This window comes from Euwallacea fornicatus, chromosome 33 (genome assembly GCF_040115645.1).
Source record: "Euwallacea fornicatus isolate EFF26 chromosome 33, ASM4011564v1, whole genome shotgun sequence".
NCBI classification, from domain to species: domain Eukaryota; kingdom Metazoa; phylum Arthropoda; class Insecta; order Coleoptera; family Curculionidae; genus Euwallacea; species Euwallacea fornicatus.
The window spans coordinates 737,390-755,477 of NC_089573.1; the positions used below are offsets into that span (position 1 = coordinate 737,390).

General features: G+C 33.3%; 4 protein-coding genes across 17 annotated transcripts; 3 read left to right on the top strand and 1 right to left on the bottom strand.

Moving 5' to 3' along the window:
• The first annotated feature begins 921 nt into the window (after positions 1–921).
• On the top strand, positions 922–8,341 carry Cln3 (CLN3 lysosomal/endosomal transmembrane protein, battenin). 8 transcript variants are annotated; one of them, XM_066299262.1, is made up of 9 exons: positions 922–1,061; positions 6,523–6,715; positions 6,890–7,008; positions 7,067–7,225; positions 7,281–7,418; positions 7,472–7,670; positions 7,729–7,887; positions 7,940–8,080; positions 8,134–8,341. In XM_066299262.1, the coding sequence occupies exons 2-9, from the start codon at positions 6,524–6,526 to the stop codon at positions 8,260–8,262; spliced, it is 1,236 nt and encodes a 411-aa protein (XP_066155359.1). In that variant the 5' UTR covers positions 922–1,061; position 6,523; the 3' UTR covers positions 8,263–8,341. The 8 variants fall into 8 exon arrangements, with proteins under 8 accessions (XP_066155359.1, XP_066155361.1, XP_066155357.1 ...); XM_066299264.1 differs by lacking the exon at positions 922–1,061 and adding an exon at positions 1,329–1,373 and having other exon boundaries at positions 6,517–6,715; XM_066299260.1 differs by lacking the exon at positions 922–1,061 and adding an exon at positions 1,366–1,414 and having other exon boundaries at positions 6,517–6,715.
• On the bottom strand, positions 8,334–13,011 carry LOC136348452 (actin-like protein 6B). 4 transcript variants are annotated; one of them, XM_066299267.1, is made up of 7 exons: positions 12,890–13,011; positions 11,530–11,715; positions 10,024–10,336; positions 9,755–9,968; positions 9,444–9,701; positions 9,296–9,391; positions 8,334–9,241 (listed from the first exon to the last, which is right to left on the bottom strand). In XM_066299267.1, exons 3-7 carry the CDS (start codon positions 10,332–10,334, stop codon positions 9,074–9,076), a joined length of 1,047 nt encoding a protein of 348 aa, XP_066155364.1. In that variant the 5' UTR covers positions 10,335–10,336; positions 11,530–11,715; positions 12,890–13,011; the 3' UTR covers positions 8,334–9,073. The 4 variants fall into 4 exon arrangements, with proteins under 4 accessions (XP_066155364.1, XP_066155362.1, XP_066155363.1 ...); XM_066299265.1 differs by lacking the exon at positions 12,890–13,011 and adding an exon at positions 12,262–12,588; XM_066299266.1 differs by lacking the exon at positions 12,890–13,011 and adding an exon at positions 12,316–12,587.
• On the top strand, positions 12,520–16,009 carry fs(1)Ya (female sterile (1) Young arrest). Of its 4 annotated transcripts, XM_066299256.1 has the most exons (8): positions 12,520–12,660; positions 12,718–13,327; positions 13,384–13,470; positions 13,726–13,866; positions 14,414–14,581; positions 14,633–14,722; positions 14,781–15,373; positions 15,442–15,597. In XM_066299256.1, exons 1-8 carry the CDS (start codon positions 12,643–12,645, stop codon positions 15,457–15,459), a joined length of 1,725 nt encoding a protein of 574 aa, XP_066155353.1. In that variant the 5' UTR covers positions 12,520–12,642; the 3' UTR covers positions 15,460–15,597. The 4 variants fall into 4 exon arrangements, with proteins under 4 accessions (XP_066155353.1, XP_066155349.1, XP_066155350.1 ...); XM_066299252.1 differs by having other exon boundaries at positions 14,781–16,009; XM_066299253.1 differs by having other exon boundaries at positions 14,636–14,722; positions 14,781–16,009.
• Positions 16,010–16,182: 173 nt separating this feature from the next.
• LOC136348529 (protein SHQ1 homolog) lies at positions 16,183–18,049 on the top strand. The gene has a single exon (XM_066299426.1). The coding sequence runs from the start codon at positions 16,289–16,291 to the stop codon at positions 17,681–17,683; it is 1,395 nt and encodes a 464-aa protein (XP_066155523.1). The 5' UTR covers positions 16,183–16,288; the 3' UTR covers positions 17,684–18,049.
• Positions 18,050–18,088: the final 39 nt, after the last annotated feature.

Sequence of the window (18,088 nt, forward strand, 5' to 3'; positions counted from 1 at the left end):
TTCACGGCAAAAAATCTGCGGCTACAACGTCACAATGATCAGCTCTGCTTCATCTACTATGAGCAACACGCTACCAACTTCAGCCAGATTGCTGAAGCTCCAAATCTTCTTCGCCCACAAAAAAAGAGAGCAGCTCTCGAGCAATAAGAGAGACGTAGAAGATAGTTCTGGAACTGATTACATCCGAAAGAATCGTTCGTTCTATAAAATAATAGTGCTGAGAGTCTTGGGATGTTTTCTGGTTTGTGGCGTTGAAACTATTCTCTTAGCCTTGTGTATGTTCCTGTTCTGGCTGGTGCTCGGATAGTCGTTTGTGGCGTTGCAAAACTAGATAAAATAAATATACTACATAGCTAGTACGAGCAATACCACCAGAATGGTTAAGTCTCAAAGTCCACAGCTCATCACAGAAATAATACGATTATTTCGGTAAGTTATGAAATGATTTCGTACCCGCAGTAATCAAAACTGTAATTTTGCCGCCCTCTTGAAAGTCTAACACTAAATTCTAGAGATTCCTATAAATAAATTATACCAACTCAAGCTCATGATGGGAGTCGGGAACCCTTGACAGCTCAAATGGTCCAATTCGGCTAAATTATAAAGCTGCTGTAGCTGTTTCAGATAGCGCGCTATTTCCGGCTACTGAATAATGCATTGCAGCTGTCATTAGGCACTCAGCGCACTTAAGCTTATTAGCACCATTTTTCAATTGAAGAAGAAAAAATTTGCTAATTGTGCTTAAAGCAAGGAAACCAACTTAAATTTCCTAAGAGTTTACCTAATTGACCTTCCACTGTCGTAAACCAGGCATAAACCTTTATCAATTTTATTATGGATCGTTTATTGGAGGTATGTGAAATGTTCGATGATAAATTAGAAGTCGACATTGATTCAATCTGTTGTGGTTTCTTTCATCACAGTTAATTTTGCAATTAAAAAACAAAAATGAGTTGACACGCATAGAGTATTAATCAATTCAAAATCAATCGTACGAGAACGACGTTACTGATTCGCTGATCTATTGATTATTTATCCATCTGCATATTCGATAAAGACATGTAAGTATCTAGACGGACAAATTATACATACTGAAACTTTAAAATTGCCTTTTATACACTTTGATCACTGCTCCTAGTAAGTATTATTATTGTGAGTGATCGATAACCCAAGTGAGCAATCAGCTTAATATATCAAATAGACTGTTAAGTGCTTAAGATTGAGTACAGTACTATTTAAAATGTAGATTATTCTCAATGTTTCATTGTCTTCAAACTATGCTGTTGATTTATACTCACCCATACTGAAGTAGTATCTGACTACTCGAGTGTCAATGGCGTTTGCCCCCACTCGTTCCATAGCTGTTACATAGTGTAAGTGATAGAGTTTTGCATGTATTACGTTTATCGACAAGGTAAGTGTTATTGTTCCATGTTATAATTATTGTCGCCCGACACTACTTTAGCTATAATTTTTTAGAGCTGATAAGTTAATCATTATATCAGAGCAATGACTGTAGAACGATATTTCATTTATTGCAGTATGAAGTACTGTTTGCGTGACGTGATTTAAATCGTTATCCCCAAACCTTTTAGATCATTTATTAAGATGCTGAACAATAAATTAATGTCCGCAAGATTTAGTTCGATGAAAAGTAATAAATTTCGCTCCGTGTATGTAGCTACGTTTTTGAAATGAAAAGTTAACTGCTCATTACTATTAGCATCAGTTTTAAATCCCACGAAAGACGGCTTTCGGTTTTGTTAAATTTTTTACTTTTTAAAAGTGATTTCAATACTTCATGGAAACAGTTCCGGGCTATCAGCGACATCATTGCTTCATCCCAACTTAGAAAATAAGGTAAATGTGTTCAGAGCTTAACTTGGATTAAAATAACCTTTGACAGGGCAAACGATAGTAGCAAAATCATGTCATCGAAATATATCTCAAAATTATTAGATATTTAACTCCGGAAATATTGCATGTATTACTGGAGCTAGTCAATCGTGACTTCTTTCCGAGTTTTCCATGATAAATTCTTAAGTCCTTATGGAGGTAATTTTATTTCGTTTGATTTTAAGAATGTGCCTGAAGGACCATTAAAATTTCTCATTTAAAGAGCCGTACGGTACATTTTCAGATGTGATAACGATAATGGTCTCGAGAAGCACCTACATTGCTCAAAAAAACTTGTAAAACCTTTTCTCGAGAATTCCAAAAAACGAAAAATGCAAATAAGGAAAAGACGCGCCCGTGAGATATTACGAAGTTACTACACATAATTCTAAAATTCGTGAAAATATAAAAGGATTTTTTCCATTTCTCGAAAACGCCGCCCATTTTTCTGTAAAAAAATTAAATATTTGACAGCGGAGCCGCACAAAATAATTATTAAATTCAATTTTTATGGTAAAAATCAATCATTTTTCTATTTTTCAAAATGGCAGATGTAACGTCATATCACACAACTTTTCCCATTGTTTAAAAAAGCGAATTTTCATGCTTAATTTTTGTTAAGAAAGTTTTTTAGTTTCTTTACGAAATTGGTTACAAAAATGGCAAAATGCATTTAAATTTTTGACCTAAATTACTTATTAAATTAACAATAAGTATCTCGAATAGGATTCGGAGTTATCCACATTTGCTTTCACTTATTAAAAATTTTGCTGAAGAGATTTTAAGTTGATGATTTTAGCAAAATGACTTAAACCTAACTGAAGAAAAAATTAATTCAATTTAAAAATTCTTTTTGACGACGCAAACCTTACATATTAAAAAAATAATAATAAAAAACATAAAACCTATTTTATTTCATTTAGTTTTCTATGCAATAGTTTATTCCAGTAAAGCTCATTATTTTTTCATGTACAATGCTATTTAAAAGCATTTTACTGTTGTCATGACGTTGCTATGATTTTGACCGGTACTAGATGGAAAAATAACTCTTAACTAAAGCTAATCAGTAAAATCAGTTCTTCAATTATTTAAAAAAAAGTGTATTCGTGGGAAAAAGTCGTTAATGGTGTCATATCCACCATTTTGAAAAATGCTATTTTTGCAATAAAATTGTTTAATACCTGGCACTCCAACTTTCAACTTTATTTTCCCCTTTTCTCCCAAAACTCAAGGCACGAAGTTTGAAACACCTACTTTAACATTAATTATGCTATAACTAGAACGTTCTCGCTACCTATACAATAATACTGACCGCTCCAACCGTGTACCAAAGGTCAACATCTCTTTTAGCCTTAGAATTAGAGGGGAAAATTCAATGTCTACGGGGGTTGTAAAAGAAAATGCTGCGCATATTTTAAACTTAAAAAAATACAGATAGTTTCAAAAAAGCGTGACATTTTTAAATTATGTTTGTTTTTTCGTTTTAATGAGATGCTCTCAATTGATTTATTTACTTGTGTGCTGTGGCTAACACTTCTTTTTACACCTGCCGTATTTTATTTTTAGTTCTAGCTTTGAGGCTAATCAACCTTTGACCCACTGTTAGAACAGCCTGTATATATAATCTTAATTAAGATATTGAACTTAAACGTAGGATATGATGGTTATTGGTTTAATGAAGCGGAAAATGGGTTTGCAATTAAATCATACGCTCTTAATTACTATAAATTCAAATCGAATCCTACCTTTACAGAGGGTTTCAGATTTTAATGGGAGAAATTTAAGTTATTTATAATTTTACATAGATACCTATTATTATAACACACAGATACGTGCCTATTGCATACAGGGCTTGTAAAAAGTATTGCAACACGTTTATAACTTTCCTCAACCTGTTATGTATTTTTAAATGTTTAAGCACGTATAATTTCATTTAAAAAAAGGGATTTAATGCATTATTGTCGATGTTCGAATGTGTCTTCCCTATCCAACCACACCTATTAACTTTTTATTTTTAAAGGGAAAGGTACCTATTGCAATATATCAAACTAAAGGTAATTCGATAAGAGATGCAATGGTATACTCAGAAATAGAACTGAATCTACAGTTTCCTTGAAAATCAAATTATTAGATACAAAATAAAGCAACTCGTTATTACATAAAACAAAATTGAAATTCCTACAGTAATTTCGATTTTGTTTGATGCTCATATTGGGCTCCTGTAACAATCTGGCTTTAACTCAGACGTTCTTCAAACTCTTTTATGCAATTATCCGGTGCTGCTTGTTATTAATTCCAATTTTATTCGAATTCTAAGACACAAATCATCTAAATTTTACAGGCTACTTTTGCAAACGGAATTTCTTAATGTCCCCCACGAAAAAAAAAATCGAGGAACGTAAAATCTGGAAATCTTGGTGGCCATTCTATTGCGCCTCTTTTACCAATCCATCTCCTAGAGAAGATCTCAGAAGATTCTTTGACAATCGTAGCATAATGTGGTGGTGTGTCATCTTATTGGAACCTTATATAATTGACTACTTGTTCCCCATTTTATTCAGGAAAAATTGCGGCGATTGATGGAGCCATTTTGTCTTGCAATAAGTGCAAGTACGATGCGTTGTTTAAATTCTCCTCTATGAAAAATGCATGGTGGCGGATTATACACATCCATACGTTAAGTTTTTGCGGATGTTGTGAATGCAAAGTCTTCATGCAATGTAGATTATCTGTAGACCAATAATGACAATTGTGTCGACGAATAAATCCATTTAACCAAAACCTTGCTTCATCCGAAAATGAAATTCTAGAAAAGAATCTACTATCTCGAATTCCTTTTTCTTGTACCAATTCGCAAAATTCCATTCTGCGATCAAAATCTTGGTAAAGAATATTTCGTATGGACAATGCTTTTGTGGTTTGAAAAGGTCACTTAGTGATTTTGCAAATACATGAAATTAACCGGCAAATTTAGTGGTGGATTGTATGGGACTTCCAACGATAGGTAAAAGAATGTCTACTGCTTTATCACAACCAGTTGCCGTTCAAGGTCTTCCACATTTTGGAGCAGCTTTCACACTTCCAGTTGGTTGAAATGTTTTATTAATTCGATAAACTACTCTTTTATCAAAGGGTCGGTCTGGATATTTCATATTAAATAGGAGACGCACCTCTTCGTAAGTTTTTTTGCAACCTCCATACCTCAAAAAAATTCGAATTCCAATTTTTTGCTACTCAGGTAAATGATCCTCTTTTTTGCCTAACAACTTAATTCAACGATTAATGAACTCTATCGCAATATTTTGTATCTAAAAAATTGTTTATATTGAACGCGATTTGGTGTTTTTACGCCTTATTGTCATTTTTTCACTTCGTTTCGAAGTAAAATAAGAATGGATTGCCTACTTAGGGAACAACGATTAAAACTCCTCATCTTTTCAGGATATGGATTTTATACTAAGTTTTTTTTCTAAGGAATTTACAGATCCAATTTTAGTTCTGAGTATATTTTTGTATCCCTTATTGAATTACCTTTCACTTAATATACTACAATGGGTACTTTTCCACTTAAAAAAAATAGTTAGTAGGGATAGCTGGGTAGAACTCACAAAATGTAAACATTGAAAATAACGCATTTTCTAAATAAAATTATATATTTTTAAGCATTTTTAAAAAATACCATACTATTATATCCCTTACTAAATTACTTTCCATTTGACATACCACAATGGGTGCCTCTCCATTTAAAAATAAAGTCAGTACGAGCAGCTAGATAAGAGCGACAATTTTGAATACCGAAAATAATGCGTTATGCGACCTTTTTTAAATAAAATTAGACATATTTACGCGTTTTTTTTAAATATCGTTTTTATGAAAGTGATAAACGTATTACAATACTTTTTACAAGCGTTGTAAATTGTACATGCCCAACGTTTCCAGTATCCAGATGTCGAATAGGAAATGGAATAATCAGATGAATTTGAAATGCACAGAACAATCGACCGAACATGGGTTTGCCATTAGCTTATATGGACAATTTATGGATTCACGGGTCATATGAAAATTTAAATAAAGCGAAATATCAAACTGTCAGAAGTGTTTATTTGATATAAAAATGATACGCGCGAAAGGCATTTCCATTTTAGAGTCGACTTCTGTGTATGGATTTATTATACATTTTTTTTTGTTGCAATCATAGGTAGTATACGTGAAGCTGAGTACTGCAGCGGACATGCCCCTTATAAAAACACGGCTGAAATATGTCAATATGTATAAAAGCTACATACATATTAGTAACATGTCGATAACGATGTTTCATTTCACCTTCCATTAAGGCAAAAAGATAAGAAGTCGCTGAGTAACCACATATATATACAACAATACCGCCATAAGCAGACTTAAAGTCGAAACAAACAGAAAAAAACACTGAACTTCCAACTCTTCGAGATAATGGCTTTGCCAAAGATATTGTGCTATCCTTTTAGAATGCTCTCGCCATAAAATATCATAAAATCGGGAGATTTCCATACATTTTTCCATTACACTTGAGTACTGTGTGTGTTAATCTTTTTTCCTTACACATTTTCAACACAAATTAAAGTCCTGCAATGGTTTCTTCAGTAATAGAATGGAAGCTTACGAGAGCTCTAAGACAGCTTCCCCTAGCGATACTCCAACAGCTCAAGATGATCCGCAGCTGAAGCGACATAAAATAAGGTCTTTGGTCGCTTACTGGATTCTGGGGCTGTGCAACAATTACGGATATGTGGTGATGTTAACTGCTGCAAATGATATTATTGGAAAGAGTGCTGAATCGAGTGTAAGTGCACTTTTTTAGACTTATTTAATTTATTGTAAAGTACGTTCAAACATTCGGCGGCGTGATTTGTTTAATCCGGGTCAGTTACCGATTTGGTTGCGGGTATAATAATAATTATTAATAATACTACGAATTTGTGCCTGGAGTTAATTTAATAAATAATTGCATTTTTAGGAGAGCAGCAAAGTGAGAGAAAATTGCAAGTATTTATCTACAGGGGCGATTTTGTTGGCTGACATACTGCCTTCCCTGTTCATCAAGTTAATAGCTCCGTTTATTCCTTTTATTGTAAAGTAAAATAACCAGCAAATTACACTCATAATGTCCTTATACATTTATATTAAATTTTAGTTTAAGAGTGGGAATATGTGTTCTTCTAGCCGCATCTGGATTCATAGCTGTAGCATTTGGGGAGACTATTTTTGTATCCCTTCTTGGAGTAATTCTCACCTCATTTTGCTCAGGGCTAGGGGAAGTTACTTATCTCCAATACAGCGCATTTTATAAAAAGTAACAATTAATCTTATTAGCCAAACGTTTTAATAGTTATTTTACATTACCTTAGAAATGTAGTGTCTGCATGGAGCTCGGGTACTGGAGGAGCTGGAGTTATAGGAGCACTTTCTTACTCCCTGCTGAAAACTATTGGAATGAAAACTACTTTGCTTGTAATGCTTCTTATTCCAGCTCTAACAGCGATATCGTAAACATTTTTTAAGTCCTTTTAACCAAAAGTGCACATGTAGTATGTTACAGATTTTGGATAATTTTACCAAAACCGTCAGAACAAGATATCGCAACTGCGCTAGAAATCCAAACAAAAGTAAATCAAGAAGAACTTAAAAACCTCAAGGGTTCGGTACTAAAAAAACTCAAACTCGTGCCTGGGCTCATGAAATACATGATACCTTTCGGCCTAGTGTACTTTTTTGAATACTTTATTAATCAAGGGACGGTAAGTGTGAACCATTATTGTAAGAATACGTAGTATTAGACCAAAATTTTATGTTTAGTTCGAAATCATACAAATACCAAACGCAACAAACACAGAAGAGAGTCTAGCGACGCAATACCGATGGTTGCAAGTAACTTATCAAGTTGGAGTATTTATTTCTCGATCATCCGTAAACTTTTGCCACATAAAACAAACCTGGGCAATGGCTGTACTTCAGGTACGCTTCAATCACGTTCTTCCTGACACCAAACTAAATTCATCACTTTTAGGGGATAAATGTTGTCATATTCGTCACTGAAGCAATTTATTATTACATACCAAACATTTACATTGTAGTAGCATTAGTTCTTTGGGAAGGGCTGCTAGGAGGATCGTCGTATGTAAATACGTATTACAGGATTACTAAAGAGGTTTAAGTTATGTGTCTGTAACATTCAGGTGCACTAACACTGTTCTATTCCAGGTTGAACCAGAGAACAGGCAATTTTCAATGGCAATTACGGGCTTCGCAGATAGTGCCGGAATTTCTCTAGCAGGAGTTTTTGCTATTTTTGCTCACAACGCAATTTGTAAAATTCCCGTTTCAAGTTAATTTTCAACTGTTTTTTTTTCTCTATTTGCTTATAGTATTATAATTAAGATTTTTTTAAAATAAAACAAATGTTTTCGAAGATTTGATTGATTTATTGGCACATATGAATGGCATTCGTATTACAACTAACCTAAGGCAAAAATATGGCAAAATACAAAAAATAGGAACCTTATGTTTTAAAAGTATTGCGAAGATGTGAAATTATCACACGTTTGCATTTGTAACACACAACGAAAAAAACGAGATCAAAAATATTTTAGAGAGTATTCCTCAAAGTGACTAGACTTTAATTCTCCTCACTTGTCAACAGTACCTAGTGAAGTCTTAAAATTTTGATTGAATCGTGGAAGAACGTTCTAATACTGATTGATGCTAAGACCTCCAAATCAACAACGTTATCACATACAAAAAATTGCTCATATGTATGATATGATAATGCAGAGGATTAAATAATTCTTTTTACAGGGAGGAGTAACTGACCTACATTCTTAGGAGCATGAAAAGTTTTCAATACAACTCCACCCTGTGTACTAACAAACCTAATGAACTAATATTATAAGGAGATCCTTTATAAGTCTCACTACTCTAAGAAAACCCAGAATATTAAAATGTAATACTGGCCGTAGCTTGCGAGCTTCTTACCTAAACTCTACACAGTTGCACTTACTGAAAGTCAGTCTCAAGGTTAAATTATTGAAAATGTTTTAGGCAAGACGCAACACACTGAAGGCGCTATCGACAATTTCAACTATGGCACTTGAAAAAAGTAAAAAAATATATAATAAAAACATAAGTCAACGAACAACAAAAATTAAAAACATTTTGTTTGCACAATGGCCTTACCACCTTCTTCATATTCTTGTTTGGACACCCACATTTGCTGAAATGATCCCAGAGAGCTTAGAATGGATCCTCCAGTCCAGGCGCCAAATCTTCTTTCAGATGCTCCTGGAGCACTAATTACTTTTAAGCGCATGCTCTAAAACACTCTCAGTAGTTAAAATAAAATATATTTGGTAAGAAATAATAATACCGGAGGAGTTTTTGATGCCAAATCTCTGTTTAACCTCTCTGTAAATCCTTGAAGGCTCGAGTTTCCTCCGGTTACCACAACATTTCCATACATTGACTGCAGATAAACGCACTTAAAATCATACAACCTAACGCGAAAACTTTCTTACAGGCCTAATGTCGATATCACACATTCCTACACTAGTGGTGACAAGGGATCCTACTCCCAAAATCGGCTGAATGCCCGCCTTGGCTCCATTAGTTGGGTTAAAAAGCGGTTCAGGAATTTTGAACCTTTCTACCGCAAAATCCCTGTGAAAACCGTTAGGAAACTCATAATGTGTTGTAGGCATTGTTTTCACAATTTCCTCATCATAGGAACTATCACACACTTGAAGAATTGATGCTTGGAAATCTTGCATTACTTCCTAGAAATAAATACTACTAAATTAAATAGAATCAACTATGTGAGAAATATTACTTTAATCATATAGGCAAACCAAGAGTCAGTTAAATTATAAGGAACATTACGTCTTTGCCAATTAGGAGATTCTTCAGGCCTCCCTACTTCTTTTGATGCTACAAAACTCGGAGGAACTAACTCAACACCTCTTTCCTGCAAATATATTCTGCATTGCTCGCTTAAGTAGTCACCACCCACCGGAGATTTCACCACAGCTTGCGTTAAAACATACCTATAATTCTATAGTAATGCAAAGTTCAAGAAATAAAAGAAAATTCCTTTATTACCCGTCATGAACTGGTACCGCAGAAGTGTGAGTAGCTCCGCTATCTAAAACCAGGCAAGTTGGTCTCCCATTGGCAAATGCAGCTAAACTGGCATTTTTTGCCAAATAAGCTGCGGGTACCCCATATTTTTCAAACATTAATTCAGCCATTTCTTCACGTTTTGGGGAGGTTATCCAAGGTGGTTCAGTAAGAAGTACAGGATGGTCTCGGGGAACAGCTTTCAGCGCGTTATAATATATATAATCCAAGAAATTTTCAAACATATCCCAATTTTCTATCATACCGTCTTTAAGGAATGTACTTAGCTCCATTTCTGAAAAGAAAGAAGTGGAAAAAATATTATAGGAGAAGAATTATATGTATATGACCTGAAGTCACAAAAAGTGGAAACATTTTGAGATAGAATCTTAGGCAAGCACATCTTGTTAGTTTTTTATTTTGAAGTTTTAATGTTAGAAACCCCTAATATGAGGAAAAAACATCTACTACCTGCATCGATAGAAATTTTATTAGCAGAAAATAACATAATAATTATTGTGGGTGGACAAGATATCTATTTTTCATTTTAAATGTACAGAATTTCAATGATCCTTGAGATTAAAAACCATTTTTTTTGCCATGTTTACAGATATAGAAAAGTACGCCAAAAGAGTAAAAAACATCCAGTAAAAAATTTAGTATTATAAAATTCGCTGGTGTGTGTTTATATTATGATTACCATTTTTTAAGGAACATTCAAAATATTTAAGATATTTTAATTACTTTTAATTAATCATGAAGAGAATTTTAAAAATCAAATTAAAAAAATATATAAATAATTAATTTTTTATTTCTAAATAATAATCATAATATTGTTGCGTATTATATTAATAACTTATCACGTGACAATAAAATAGATAAATTTGGTAATGTGACTTCTCCACCCAATGACATACATATGTATAGGCATGTGTATACAAAATTGTGGATGAAGCATTAAAGCACAAAAACAAAGAAAAAATCCAAAGTCCAATCAATACATGAGCGAGATAGTAAAAACTGTTTATTATTTCTTTTAAGAGTTACCGCAGTTTCATTCTTAAGCTTACCTAAAACACCCCTCACATAAGGCCGTCCTGTCCCCAGTAGAGATTCAACGGTTTGGAAAAAAGAAAAAACTCTGAAAAAGTTTTTTATCCATTTTTTTTTAAAGAAACAAATACTGCTTGCATGTAAAATTATAATTAAATTAATATTTCACTAAAATCCTTGAACTTTTGAATTTGTATATCTTTTTTTCAAAAATCTGTTGGAACTCTTAGTAGGGTGATATTAATTAGAACACCCTGAACATAATATATAAAAGTAGCTATTGTTCAGGAAGATTTTAGAATGGTTTCATCAGAGGTTGAACCGTATTTTAATTCCTCAATAGATTCTATCTAAACATTGGAATAAAAATGCTGGACTTGCCAGCTTTATCCTCTAGTATGTAACATATTGAAATTTAGTGAATTTTTTTATTACCAGGTCTCCATACATGAATAGCACATAGACCAATATTGTAATGAGTGACAGGTACTGAAACTTCATCTTCTGAATCCAGCCATACTCCTACGGTGGTCGGAACATCAATTTTTGGGCTGTCTTCTCCAGCATAGCCTGCTCTGACACTGTTATGGCCAATATCGAAAACCAAAGCCCCAACTTCATCTACAATATTATGGTCTTTAGATAACATTTTGTTGTTTGCTATATAACTTAGAAAAAATAAAACATCTTGACAATGTGTTGGAGTTATCCATTTTTTAAAGTTTGAATATGTGACAATGAAAAACAAATGATTATCAGTTGTATGGAACCTATTTGCAGCAATAGGTTTGATCTAATCAACCAAGAAACTATTTCAGAACTGGTTAAGAATCCTTTTGGGTAACTCTCGTTATAGGTTTAAACTTGTAATGAGCAGTATGTTTGGCCAGAAGGATTCTTAGTTGATCCCAGAGAGTCTCCTGGAAGATTAGAGCAAGCTTGTTATGTATAGTCATGAAACACAATGTTAATATAAAACAAATAAAATTTTGCTACAGAGATTAAACATGGTACAAAATGCTATCTTTTGACTAATTTAATTTTGTGTTCTATTCCTACGTCAAAATCTATGTCTTAACTACATCCTCATCTAAATTGAAAAAATCAAATTTATTAAAATTTAATGAATAAACAAAGCACTGCAATAAATTAAATACTGAAATTTACCTCCACCATAAACGGCTCCACTCATTTTATTTCTACAGAGTATGCTTTTTATACCTTTTTTTACTTCATTTTTGCATAGGTCTACAAAAACCCCAAAAATGCTCTTTCCGTTACTGAAGTGCCAGTCCTTTTAATGTTGAATATAAATAAACATGTTATTTGTGATTATGTGGTGAAATTTGGGATTTAAATGACCGGTTCTTGTGCCTATGTTATAAATTTTAATTGAAAAATTCACAATTATACAACGAAAGAGCAGAAAAAAACAGAATTTATAAACAATAATTACTACATGTACCCTGCACATGCACAGTGGTGCTAGTGCGCAAGCGGAACATTTATGAAACTGATGGAATTTGAATGGCGGGATAATTAAAAATCATGCAAGGATTTGAAGAAGTTAGTACCCAGTTTGTTTATTTGTTATTTGCCAATAATAACAAATTTAAATTTCAGAACAACTGCCGTGTATGTATAAAATCTTTTTGTTGTCGAAAGTGCCGACAAAAACACGAATCGAAAGTTCACAACGTGGTTTATTCCGGGTGCGACATTTGCGTATACGGAAAAACGTTTCATTGTAATCAGGATAAAGTTCTCCTGCAACACATAAAAGAATTCCACTTACCTTTACATTGTGTTTATTGTTACCAATTATTTTACAACGTTGAGGAAATACCTCAAGGAAGGTGCAGTGTAGCCCACTTTCTTATTCATAAAGAGGATTCCCCAAAAACCCCATTATTCAGACCCCCTCCGCCGGTTTTGGTCACGGCAAACGATCAGAATAGCCCCATCCTGCAAAATTTAATACTGAAAGAGGGCTTTAACCATTTAAGTCTTGCCACTAGTACTCCAATGCAAAAGGCTGAAGAAAACGCGATAATGTTTGAAAAGTGTAATGAAGAGCCATTAACGCCTGTTGATAACAATTGTGCCAAATCTCAAATAAGGTGTAAAAGTATTATAAAGAATGCCAATTCTATAATGAAACAGGACAGTTCTTCAAAAAGAAGAGTTACATTTGGAGAACCATCTGAGAGTAATACCAACAAAAGTATAATTGGCGAGTTGTGGAAAGGTATTTTATCCCGCAAAACTGATACCTTAAATCAATTGCAGATTCAGAACACAAAAAAGACTCTCCAAACAAGGACACACAAGTAACAAATACAGACGGAGCTAATTACAACTCTCCATTTACCCCTGGTATGTATATATATGTGTGTGTGTGTGTGTGTGTACAGTGACCGGCATTAAATACGCACCATAAGGTATTTTTAAAAATATTAGTTTATCAAAAAATGTTATTTTTGGTAAAAGTTTGTGAATTCGGTTATAATATACAAATAATATTTTTTGTATTTATTAATCCTTTCTAATAGTAAACAGGCATATCGAATAAATTTATTTTACATGTACACATAACTAATCTGTAACATACATATGTATATTTGTATTTAGTTGCAGGAGCTAACAGGTCGAGTATGTGCTCTAACCAGTTTTATAGTGCCAAATCTGAAATCACTCAATCCGGCAATGAAGCAAGGTTATTAAGTAAAAATCGTGATAAAGAAAATCTGCAGCAAGAAGACTTTACACCTGGTATGAAATAAAATAATTATTATTATATTTTGTATTAATTATACAGGGTGGTCCCTGCATAATGGACCAAACTTCGTTCACATTTTCTTTCTAAAAATACTATGATTTTAACTAAATATGCCTTACACTTGAAAGTTTTTGATGGATTCTTAAACTTTCAAATATTTTTGTGAATTTTAAGATCGGATAATTTTTGCAATATGTATATAATTCGAATTTTGAAACGACAATTCATTTACGTTGATTTCGCTAAATGGGTTAAGTAATTGTTACAACCTACGTGAGGATATTTTCTATGGGATTAAATACCCTTTTACCCCCTTACATTGTTGTAACGCAACACTATCAATTTCTTTCTGGAAAATCGAATTCGCTATTCAACTTAAAAACTTTTCACGCGTTTTTTACCTATAATAAATTTAACATAAAAATAATCTACTTTCATATAATACAAATTTAAGCATATCGTAGTATTTTTACAGAAATATTATGAGAATTAAGTCTGTCCTATTAGGCGAAGGCTGTATAACTTTGATTGCTTTACTAGTATGTGCTCTTAATATCCCTAAAACAAGCAATAACGGAAGAGTACATAAACTGCCTGGTCAAAATGATGTACCTGCTGAAGAGGCTTCTTCAGGAAAATATGATACCACTGCTGAGTTGCCAGAAAGAGAAACTCCGGTTAAAATCAACCCATCCTTGTCATTGGATGGTATTACTCTCAAACAATACAAATACTTGTAATATATTTTATTTTCTCTAGAAGCGCCAAAACAGCTGGAATTAAATAAAGAAAAATCAGAAGAGAAATTGGGAGACTCGACATCACTAGTAATGCTCCTTGACACTCCTGGTAAAATAAATTCATTTAAATAAGCAACACATTATTATTCTATTTTTTAAATATTCAGCTAACCCAGCAGAAAAATGTTCTCCAGAGGAGCCTTCTTCTTTGCCTGAAACTGAATTAGTAAAATCTGATGGCTCCAGTAGTTCAGCCACTAATGATGCAACAGCATGTAAAACCGTATGGTTAAGTGCGATGAATCCCGATAACTTGGAACTAAGTGAGAGAAAATTAAATACTCCAATGAAGAATGAGCCATCTGAAAACCGAAGAGCTAATGTTGTGGTCATGCCTACTCCGATTTTAAAGAAAACTGATATCAAGATGAAATTCCACGTTCCTGCTCACTTTTCGTCTACCCCAATCATGTCAATGGGATCTGTTAGATTGAGGCAAACGAAGATTGTTGAAGAAGTAACAACCAGAGTTATCAATCAACAAACTCCTTACAAAACTCCACAGGGAAAGTTATTTTCTTTAACCAAAGCTTGTACGTCTCTGAATAATGAGGCAGCAGAATCATGTCACAAACGACTTCTACCACTATCCGAGAAGAATAATGAAAATGATAACACAAGTCCTAACACAGAAATCACGCTACTAGAATTCAAAGGCAGGAATGAAGATTTCTCCGACAGTTCAATAAAATGTGCCTCGGTAAGTTCGATGACCGAGTCCAACTTGTGGACTTCTATGACTCGTATTGTTAAAAGCGTTTTTGATAGTTTCTCAAACAAAAGTAATGCAGAAATGATGTCTACAGCTAAGAGCCCTACTTCTTTTAAAAGGCATCTTTCTGGATCTGACTCTGAGGACAATTTAGAGGTTCCTCGATTGAAACGATTTAAATTTACTGACATCAAATCTCGTAAACCTATTAGAAGCGAATATGCTCTAGAAGTTCCAACCAAAGTAATTGCACCTTCCAAATCTTTAGCATCGGTAGAGATATTTAAATCAGTTAGTACTCTTTACAAGGGGGCAAAGTTAAAGATTCAGTGTGATAAAGCAACACAAACTGATGATTATTTAATGTATGGCTGGCGCCCGCAGTAGTTCATCTTGATGTGTTTAAAATATTGTTCTTCGTACGTCGTTAGTTCAAATTTCAAATAAATTATGCTTTATTCTATGACTTAAGTTGTTTGCAAAACTGTTCAAATTTGTCCCTTTGTACATGTATAATTACTGTTATAAAGTCTTAGTTTGTTATTTTCTTTTCTTTTAAATACTTTTTGCATACGAAGGTGTTCATAAATTGTACATAAAAATAAATTATCTTTTGAATAATAATCGTGAGTTAATGTATTTCTCCCCTCATTATTATTGCAATTCTCAACTATTTGGAGGTTAGTTAGAGCAGTGGAGAAAGAACTGTACTATAATTAGGACTCCCAAATAAGTCAAGTGTTGTCCTTTCGTCAAATACAAATCAATGTCATATGACATGTCACTACAATCATCCATCACATCACGTGTCACCCGAGTCATATCGCGAACATGCGAACTCTCTCAATGTAAACATAATAAAATTATCAACAAATTTCGTGTTTTAAGAGCTTAACACAAAACATGATAACTCCACGATTTAAACTGTCTCAAGAGGAAAATTGTATAACAATAAATGTACGAGCCCCATACTGCAATTTGAGCGAACTGGAAATATATGTAGAAGACAATGTTTTCCTCTTTGTATGTAAGCCTTACTATCTAAGATTGACTTTGCCAGGGGAAATCCTTGAAGATGAGAATTCGAAAAGCTCTTTTGACACCGATTCTGGCGAGTTCTCATTTACATTCACCAAAGTCATATCTGGAGAAAATTTCAAGGATTTAGACCTTATTACCACATTCCTTACAACTAAAGTTGAAGCAAACTGTCCAGAAGGGATAATCCCTATTGAGGTTTTAACTGAAACTCAAATTGATGGAGGAGCTGTAGATTCTGTTGAGAAAAGCTTGGAATATGCGTATGGGTTTGCTATGAGGGGCAATAAAAACTTTGGGCAAGTGTGCTCAGAATTTGATGAAGTATTTGAAATTAACCCATGTGAAGTGCCAATGAAAGAAAGGCGTAAACTGAGAATACAATATGAACAAGGAAAATTTAATATGGATCACTACTTAGCCGACTTTGTAGACAATGAAGCTGTATGTGAAATCATAGCACAAAAATGCCCATACAAAGAAAGTCATTCAATCTCAAATTTCTCTTTTTCTGACAAAGAACTTGATTTCTTAAAAGATCTTCCTAATGTGCAGTATAAACTAGATCAAAAACAAATACTCTATTGTTACAATGGCCTTGTTGACATTTTATTTGCTTATTGTTATGATCAGCGTATCACCCAGTTTGAAGCCAATATTGAATCCAGTTGGACCATTAGTAAGATTGCAGCCACTTTATGCTGGTTTGAAGGTTTTGATAATCCTAGAGATACAGTCATCTCAGCATATAGAAGAAGCTTAATTTACCCACTTTACAGGCATTTTGATTTGACTCAGGTTGTATTTGATGATGTCAAGGCCCTACTTTCACTTGAAGAAAAGCATATCGTACGGATATTAATTGAAATTTACAACATATTTTTGCACAGTGACAAATATGTTTTAAACAACCTCTTCATTAAGGATTACATTGTTTATGCCATGAAATGGAATCGAGTTACCTGGAGAGATATGGTTCAACAATACACAGATCTAAAAATCACAAAACAAGATGTGGGATTGAATTTGAATCAAATTGAAGAAGCTTTCATTCCAGAAGCTAGATTTGCAGCAATGAAAATTACTGACAATGAATCTGATAGCGATGATCATGAATCATCCTCTTCTGAATGCAGCTCAGATGATTCTTCAAGTTCGGAATATTCTAGTGATTCAGAAAGTGATGCTGAAGAGGGTGTAAAAGGGAGAACAGTAACTGTAGTGAGATCTGAGGGTCTGAATAAAGTTTTGACGCAGTGAAGTTTACTTGAGATTTAGGTATCATTAATGATTTGTGTTATTTTCCCGGGGTGTTTCAAAATGTAAATACAGGTATTAAGTTTTGAAGAGATATTGCTAGGTGATAAGTCTTCTGCATAAAATATTGTATTGTTTATAATATTAAAACATTTGATTAATGTTTAGCAATATATATACCAGGAGACCTCATAAAATGGATATTTAGTACCAATAAATAACTTTCTGTCGTGTTAAGTAAAGCAATCAAAACTTTTGTTTTGTACGTTAGTACAATGTAATGAGCCAAAGTAGAATTTTAGATTACTATTATAATGAGATATAGTATATGACTATCTTGTATTCAATGTTAAATATTTTAATCACGTACGTGTTTGTTTTTGTTTAATTATAAGTAGTTTTAATTTT

What these genes read in the sequence shown, in the direction of transcription:
- Cln3 (XM_066299257.1), top strand. Translation starts at nt 4,848, where the DNA reads ATGAAATTAACCGGCAAATTTAGTGGTGGATTGTATGGGACTTCCAAC. An exon ending in TATGGGACTTCCAACGATAG is followed by an intron (nt 4,901 to 6,516) that starts GTAAAAGAATGT and finishes TGGTTTCTTCAG; the next exon opens with TAATAGAATGGAAGCTTACG. An exon ending in TACAGCGCATTTTATAAAAA is followed by an intron (nt 7,226 to 7,280) that starts GTAACAATTAAT and finishes ACATTACCTTAG; the next exon opens with AAATGTAGTGTCTGCATGGA.
- LOC136348452 (XM_066299265.1), bottom strand. Translation starts at nt 12,286, where the DNA reads ATGAGTGGAGCCGTTTATGGTGGAG. An exon ending in TGGAGCCGTTTATGGTGGAG is followed by an intron (nt 11,716 to 12,261) that starts GTAAATTTCAGT and finishes ATAATATTGTAG; the next exon opens with ATGAAGTTGGGGCTTTGGTT. An exon ending in GTGATATCGACATTAGGCCT is followed by an intron (nt 9,392 to 9,443) that starts GTAAGAAAGTTT and finishes GTTTATCTGCAG; the next exon opens with TCAATGTATGGAAATGTTGT.
- LOC136348529 (XM_066299426.1), top strand. Translation starts at nt 16,289, where the DNA reads ATGATAACTCCACGATTTAAACTGTCTCAAGAGGAAAATTGTATAACA.